Below are 8,348 nucleotides of genomic sequence, written 5' to 3'. Positions count from 1 at the left end.
GAAAAGGCAGGCCTCTGCCTCTTCTTGAATGAAGAATGCTGCTTTTATAAAAACCAGTTAGAAATAGTAAGAGACATGGCCTAACAACTAAGGGAATGAATCATGAAAAGCAGAGAGGAACTAGAAAATTCCTGAAGTAATTGGAACAATATCTGGAGCTGGGCATCGTGGCTTCTCCCTTTAACCGGTCCTCTCTTCATGTTCTTAGAGGTGCTTTTGTTTGCCCCTTGTGTTCTCAGAGATATTACCCAGTTCATAACCTCTCGAATTGATCGAGAAAGTTACAGATGTTAATAGCTCAGTATAGTCTCCTAACTGATCTGGATCTCTGGATATCCTATCGAACATAAGATGATGCTTTCTACAATGAGTGATAGAAACATCAAGCGGGACAATGAAGAGGAAAATGTCAAATTTTTGCATAACTTCCTGCTCCTTTTTCCTCTGTAACTCGGCTTGCTCTTTGCAAAGTCTTAATCACATAGGTCTCAAAAAGTGGGGACTTCAAAATACTAGGAACTGAAATTTATCTCACTCACCCTTGTCCTGTTCTTTCCAATTGCCCTAGCCCCTGCAAATCTGCAAACTCTCTTAATCATGCCTGCCCAAGTATAAAAACTCTGTAACCCCTTTGTTTGGGGCTCAGAGCTTGGAGTGTTAAGTTCTTGGGGCCCGCCGGCATAATAAACCCGAGTTCTCCAACTCTCCCAGTGCGGTGCTTCGTTTCTGCAACAATGGAAACACTTTCAGCCTCCTGGTCTCTGAAGTTGGAGGTCCCTTGCCTGCAGACAGGTGGTCACAGTGCAAATCATTTTGTGAAAACATGTTTGCTCAGGCTGCAGAGGGTAGTGAAAAAACCCTAAGTACTCAGGGTATCCTGTGCCTTCCAAAGTGGCACTAGCGGTCAAGAACCGCTTGGCAATGCAGGATAGACCAGAGAGGTGAGTTCCATTCCTGGGTCAGGAAGATCCTCCGGAGGAGGGCATGGAACCCATTCCTGTATTCTTTCCTGGAGAGTCCCCATTGGCAAAAGAGCCAGGCGGGCTACAGTTCATGGGGTGCCAAAGAGTCAGACTTAGCACGCTAAAGGCAAGGCATCTTTGGGAAGAGTTCTGAGAACAAAGCTTTGCAGGAACCCAAGGCCCCCAGGTGATTCCCGCCAAGCACGCATTCCCCACCACCCCTCCCCCAAGGGCTCAGGCAGAGGCGGTGGAGGGCCACACCCATCCGAGAAAGAGCCCCTCCCCAGGCAAGCAGCCCAGCAACCTTTCTTTCTCGAAGTTCCCGCCCTAATCCTCAGCTCCAGAGAGGTCTCAGGAGTGCGGAGTGTGAGGCTGCAGCGCAGGGCTCCTAAATGGGGTCTTCACCCGCCATGTTTCAAAACCCTCATAATGTGTGTCAGCTAGCCCAGTAATTGGGTCGATCCTGTTCAGTCGCTCAGTCATTTCCGACTCTTTGCGACCCCATGAAACGCAGCACCCCAGGCCTCCCTGTCCATCACCAACTCCCGGAGTTCACTCAGACTCACGTCCATCGAGTCAGTGATGCCATCCAGCCATCTCATCCTCTGGCGTCCCCTTCTCCACTTGCCCTCAATCCCTCCCAGCATCAGAGTCTGTTCCAGTGAGTCAGCTCTTCACATGTGGTGGCCAAAGTATTGGAGTTTCATCTTTAGCATCAGTCCTTCCAAAATTAGGCCACAGATCAGGAAAGGCATATATGAAGTGAAATTCACATATAACACTTTTAAAAATTATTTATTTATTTGTCTGCACTGGGTCTTCGTTGTGGCAAGTAGGATCTTCAGTCATCCTTGTTGTTTTCAGGTTCTTTAGTTGTGACATGTAAATTCTTAGCTACAGCATGTGGGATCTAGTTTGCTGATCAGGGAAAGAACCAGAGCTCCCTGCATTGGGAGCTCAGGGTCTTAGTCACCGGATCGTCACGAAGTCCCCAAACTAACATTTTTAATGATAGATTCAGATTATAGTTTCCATAATAGTGCCAAAATGCAGTGATTATGCATTCTTCCATGTACTTCTTACCCCATGACTCATGTTGACTGGTTTAAGTGTTTCTGTGAGATTCCCATGCTATGAATTTTTTTTTTCCATTTGACTCAAACAAGTGTCTTGGAAAGAAAAAGTGAGGGATGTCTCTAAACTATCACAATTAACGGAGTAGTTTCATGTCTTCTTTCTTTCTTTTGCTTTGTAAAATGAACACTCACGTGTGTTCAGCCAAGATCCTGGGTTTTGGGAGTGGGGGTTTTCATTCCAAGCCCAGGTCTGATCTTTTCCTGTACAGTCCATGCTCACATCACAGAGTCTCATCACAGCTTTGTATTTTCCAAAATGTTTCCAAGAATCTTATTAGTTCTAATCCATGCTCAACTGTATTAAAATTTAAAATATAGTCAGTGCAAATAAAGAATATCATCCTTAAACATTATATACATTTTTAATCCATTCAAAGTTTCCTGAGTTTAGTGACATGAAACTTACTCTTAATGAGCATATAGCCCCATTTGAGTGTATGCCTGTACTCAGTGGAGATTAGTTTGCATAGTCTCTGGAAGTTGGTGATGGACACGGAGGTCTGGCATGCTGTGGTCCATGGGGTCATGAAGAATCAGACCTGACTGAGTGACTGAACTGAACTGGACTGTATGTGTGAAAATATTAACATGACCTGATCAATTTCTTCTTCTTCTTCTTTTTCTTTTCCTTATTCATTTTTTGGAAGAACTTCTGTGGAAGAGAATGACTACCCGCCCTGGTATTCCTGCTTGGGAATTTCAAGGATAGAGGAACCTGGCAAGTTAGAGTCCATGGGGGTCACAAAAATTGGACATGACTGAGTGACTAAAAGTTTTTGTCTTCAGTATTCGTTACAGTTACAGAAGCTTCTATAACCTTTTCGTAGTGTTGTCTCTGTGAATCTGTCTGTGTTTTATTAGTTAAAATCTGAACTACATAAACTGAAGTAAAGTTTCAGTTCAGTTCAGTCGCTCAGTCGTGTCCGACTCTTTGCGACCCCATGAATAGCAGCACGCCAGGCCTCCCTGTCCATCACCATCTCCCAGAGTCCACTCAGACTCACATCCATCGAGTCAGTGATGCCATCCAGCCATCTCATCCTCTGTCGTCCCCTTCTCCTCCTGCCCCCAATCCCTCCCAGCATTGGAGTCTTTTCCAATGAGTCAACTCTTCGCATGAGGTGGCCAAAGTACTGGAGTTTCAGCTTTAGCATCAGTCTTTCCAAAGAAATCCCAGGGCTGATCTCCTTGAGAATGGACTGGTTGGATCTCCTTGCAGTCCAAGAGTCTCTCAAGAGTCTTCTCCAACACCACAGTTCAAAAGCATCAATTCTTCAGCGCTCAGCCTTCTTCACAGTCCAAATCTCACATCCACACATGACCACTGGAAAAACCATAACCTTGACTAGACGGACCTTTGTTGGCAAAGTAATGTCTCTGCTTTTCAATGTGCTATCTAGGTTGGTAATAACTTTCCTTCCAAGGAGTAAGCGTCTTTTCATTTCATGGCTGCAGTCACCATCTGTAGTGATTTTGGAGCCCCCAAAAATAAAGTCTGACACTGTTTCCACTGTTTCCCCATCTATTTCCCATGAAGTGATGGGATCAGATGCCATGATCTTCGTTTTCTGAATGTTGAGCTTTAAGCCAACTTTTTCACTCTCCACTTTCACTTTCATCGAGAGGCTTTTGAGTTCCTCTTCACTTTCTGCCATAAGGGTGATGTCATCTGCATATCTGAGGTTATTGATATTTCTCCCGGCAATCTTGATTCCAGCTTGTGTTTCTTCCAGTCCAGCGTTTCTCATGATGTACTCTGCATATAAGTTAAATAAACAGGGTGACAATATACAGCCTTAATGTACTCCTTTTCCTATTTGGAGCCAGTCTGTTGTTCCATGTCCAGTTATAACTGTTGCTTCTTGACCTGCATACAGATTTCTCAAGAGGCAGATCAGGTGTTCTGTTATTCCCATCTCTTTCAGAATTTTCCACAGTTTATTGTGATCCACACAGTCAAAGGTTTTGGCATAGTCGATAAAGCAGAAATAGATGTTTTTCTTGAACTCTCTTGCGTTTTCCATGATCCAGCAGATGTTGGAAATTTGATTTCTGCTTCCTCTGCCTTTTCTAAAACCAGCTTCAACATCAAGAAGTTCACGGTTCATGTATTGCTGAAGCCTGGCTTCAGCATTCTTTGGCATTGCCTTTCTTTAGGATTGGAATGAAAACTGACCTTTTCCAGTCCTGTGGCCACTGCTGAGTTTTCCAAATTTGCTGGCATATTGAGTGCAGCACTTTCACAGCATCATCTTTCAGGATTTGAAAGAGCTCAACTGGAATTCCATCACCTCCACTAGCTTTGTTTGTAGTGATGCTTTCTAAGGCCCACTTGACTTCACATTCCAGGATGTCTGGCTCTAGGTCAGTGATCACATCATCGTGATTATCTGGGTCGTGAAGATCTTTTTTTGTACGGTTCTTCTGTGTATTCTTGCCACCTCTTCTTAATATCTTCTGCTTCTGTAAGGTCCATACCATTCCGTCCTTTATCGAGCCCATCTTTGCATGAAATGTTCCCCTGGTATCTCTAATTATCTTGAAGAGATCTCTAGTCTTTCCCATTCTGTTGTTTTCCTCTATTTCTTTGCATTGATCGCTGAGGAAGGCTTTCTTATCTCTTCTTGCTCTTCTTTGGAACTCTGCATTCAGTTGCTTATATCTTTCCTTTTCTCCTTTGCTTTTCACTTCTCTTCTTTTCACAGCTATTTGTAAGGCCTCCCCAGACAGCCATTTTGCTTTTTTGTATTTCTTTTCCATGGGAATGGTCTTGATCCCTGTCTTCTGTACAATGTCACGAACCTCCATTCATAATTCCTCAGGCACTCTATCTATCAGATCTAGGCCCTTAAATCTTTCTCACTTCCACTGTATAATCATAATGGATTTGATTTAGGTCATACCAGAATGGTCTAGTGGTTTTCCCTGCTTTCTTCAATTTAAGTCTGAATTTGGCAGTAAGGAGTTCTTGATCTGAGCCACAGTCAGCTCCCAGTCTTGTTTTTGCTGACTCTATAGAGCTTCTCCATCTTTGGCTGTAAAAAATATAATCAATCTGATTTCGGTGTTGACCATCTGGTGATGTCCATGTGTAGAGTCTTCTCTTGTGTTGCTGGAAAAGGGTATTTGCTATGACCAGTGTGTTCTCTTGGAAAAACTCTATTACCCTTTGCCCTGCTTCATTCCGTATTCCAAGGCCAAATTTGCCTGTTACTCCAGGTGTTTCTTGACTTCATACTTTTGTATTCCAGTCCCCTATAATGAAAAGGACATGTTTTTTTGGGTGTTAGTTCTAAAAGGTCTTGTAGGTCTTCATAGAACAGTTCAACTTCAGCTTCTTCAGTGTTACTGGTTGGGACATAGGCTTGGATTACTGTGAAATTGAATGATTTGCCTCGGAAACAAACAGAGATCATTCTGTCATTTTTGAGATTACATCCAAGTACTGCATTTTGGACTCTTGTTGACCATGATGGCCACTCCATTTCTTCTGAGGGATTCGTGCCCGCAGTAGTAGATATAATGGTCATCTGAGTTAAATTCACCCATTCCAGTCCATTTCAGTTCGCTGATTCCTAGAATGTCGACATTCACTCTTGCCATCTCTTGTTTGACCACTTCCAATTTGCCTTGATTCATGGACCCGACATTCCAGGTTCCTATGCAATATTGCTCTTTACAACATCGGACCTTGCTTCTATCACCAGTCACATCCACAACTGGATATTGTTTTTGCTTTGGCTCCATCCCTTCATTCTTTCTGGAGTTATTTCTCCACTGATCTCCTGTAGCATATTGGGCACCTACTGACCTGGGGAGTTCCTCTTTCATTATCCTGTCATTTTGCCTTTTCATACTGTTCATGGGGTTCTCAAGGCCAGAATACTGACGTGGTTTGCCATTCCCTTCTCCAGTGGACCACTTTCTGTTAGACCTCTCCACCATGACCCGTCTGTCTTGGGTGGCCCCACCTAGCATGGCTTAGTTTCACTGAATTAGACAAGGCTGTGGTCCGTGTGATCAGATTGACTAGTTTTCTGTGATTATGGTTTCAGTGTGTCTGCCCTCTGATGCCCTCTCGCAACACCTACCGTCTTACTTGGGTTTCTTTTACCTTGGACGTGGGTTATCTCTTCATTGCCGCTCCAGCAGAGCGCAGCCACTGCTCCTTACCTTGGACGAGGGGTATCTCCTCACCGCCACCCCTACTGACCTTGAACTTGGAGAAGCTCCACTTGCCGCCACTCCTTGGATGTGAGGTTGCTCCTCTAGGCCGCCATCCCTGACCTCGGATGTGTGAAAGCTCTTCTTGGCCACTGCCCCTGACCTCGAACGTGGGGTAGCTCCTCATGAAAAGTAAGCACTTACAAATCAGACAGTTCTAACTACAAGAGAAATTAACCTAAATGAATTTCAGATTCATGTTAACTGGGAATTATTCAATATTCAATATCTAGTATTAATGTTTGTTTGCTAATCTAATATAGATATGTCTAAGAGTCATTAAGAATAGTATTTTCATTGTGCCTAGGTTTATTATAAGTTAAATATTGTTATATTGTTTTATCTGTTGCAAGTGTGTCAGCCAGCAAAGTACGTCTAGTGGGGGGGGGGGGGGGGAACTTCAAAGAAAATGCAAAAGAGATATGAGCTTTTAGATACACTCTATTAAGAATAATTATACTTTAGAAATGCCTGTCTAAAACAGTCTTTAGATTGTGGTAACCTGAATTCCTAGAGCTGTGTTAAACTAAGTGATGGAAATTTATTAAACAGCTAGATGATTTCAAAATTAAATAAGATTCTGAAACATTCCTTACTGAGGACTAACTTCCTCTTACAGAGAAACTAGAGATTTTTGACTATTCATGAATAATATTTGATGACATCCTGAGATGTTCTCCAGAATTATTTTCAGAAATTATCACTGGTATTTATGTTCACCAATTTATAGAACGCTTAAGTTCTTGATTGCTTAAGGAAAGTAGCAAGTATATTTTCAGTAAAGAAGGTATGAGGAATGAAATTACACTTTATGAAGGAAAAAGGAAGTAAATCTCACTTATAGGTGGCTGTTTCAGGATGGGAGAAAAAAGTAATGGGTACAGAAAGTGATAAGAAGGTTTTATGGCCAGTGGACCCCAAGGGAAGAGTTTTGTGCATAAATACAAATTTTCTTGATATGTTGAACTGCCTTTCATGATGGACTTTAAGTTTCTTTACCTCTAAAGTGATCTGTTCTATGCTTACCTTTGAAATCTTCTTTGGCCTTTTACCTCGTTGCAGCCGAGAAAGCAACATGGGTCACCAGCAGCTGTACTGGAGCCATCCGAGAAAATTCCGCCAGGGTTCTCGCTGTAGCCGGGTCTGCTCAAACCTGCACGGTCTGATCCGGAAATGCGGCCTCAATATGTGCCGCCAGTGTTTCCGCCAGTATGCGAAGGACATTGGCTTCATTAAGTTGGACTAACCGAACTTGCTTAGATGGCTCATCCAGCACATCAACCTTAGGCGGAAATAATACTAGCTCTTTGTATATAAAACAAAAGTTTTCAAAACTTCAAAAAAAAAAAAAAAAGAAAGAAAGAAAGAAAAAAGAAAAAGAAATCTTCTTTCTTACTTTGGTTAAGTGAATATATTGTTTCCCAGTGATCAATATGATTTATCTGACTGAGTGTTATAATCCCTTTTGATATTTGTTGATAAAACTTCCTAAATAACTTGACGTCTAGCTGACTTTGGAATGCTTCAGAGGGCCCCTGAGACATCCCAGGGAGCTATTAAACTACCTGGGTTCATTGGACATGTTAAATTACATGGGAAGTCCTGTTGAAGGGGTGATAAATCTTCTCAGATTGTGCTGTATGGTGGATGTTACTAATATAGATATCTTAAAATTATGTGAGTTCATATAGATCTGATACGCCCTAATAAAATGTGGTCAACTATGATTCTCCTTATCCTGTGAAAGTGTTACAAGTCACAGCAATGACCAGGCTACATTGTCAATTGCAGTTTAATCAGAATTAAACATGGAAAAAGCAAGAGAGTTTCAGAAAAACATCTATTTCTGCTTTATTGACTATGCCAAAACCTTTGACTGTGTGGATCACAATAAACTGTGGAAAATTCTGAAAGAGATGGGAATACCAGACCACCTGACCTGCTCTTGAGAAATTTGATTGCAGGTCAAGAAGCAACAGTTAGAACTGGACATGGAACAACAGACTGGTTCCAAATAGGAAAACGA

The 8,348-nt window shown here is 42.3% G+C and overlaps 1 protein-coding gene across 1 annotated transcript; it reads left to right on the top strand.

Moving 5' to 3' along the window:
* The first annotated feature begins 7,352 nt into the window (after window positions 1-7,352).
* LOC133231007 (small ribosomal subunit protein uS14-like) lies at window positions 7,353-7,699 on the top strand. Its single transcript, XM_061389163.1, has one exon. The coding sequence runs from the start codon at window positions 7,398-7,400 to the stop codon at window positions 7,566-7,568; it is 171 nt and encodes a 56-aa protein (XP_061245147.1). The 5' UTR covers window positions 7,353-7,397; the 3' UTR covers window positions 7,569-7,699.
* The last annotated feature ends 649 nt before the right edge of the window (window positions 7,700-8,348 follow it).

The sequence above is a fragment of the Bos javanicus genome, chromosome 18 (assembly GCF_032452875.1).
Source record: "Bos javanicus breed banteng chromosome 18, ARS-OSU_banteng_1.0, whole genome shotgun sequence".
Taxonomy (NCBI): domain Eukaryota; kingdom Metazoa; phylum Chordata; class Mammalia; order Artiodactyla; family Bovidae; genus Bos; species Bos javanicus.
The sequence above is the reverse complement of the archived record's forward strand: the minus strand, read 5'-3'. Positions and strand labels throughout refer to the sequence as shown.

Coding starts and splice junctions, on each gene's coding strand:
- LOC133231007 (XM_061389163.1), top strand. CDS start 7,398: ATGGGTCACCAGCAGCTGTACTGGAGCCATCCGAGAAAATTCCGCCAG.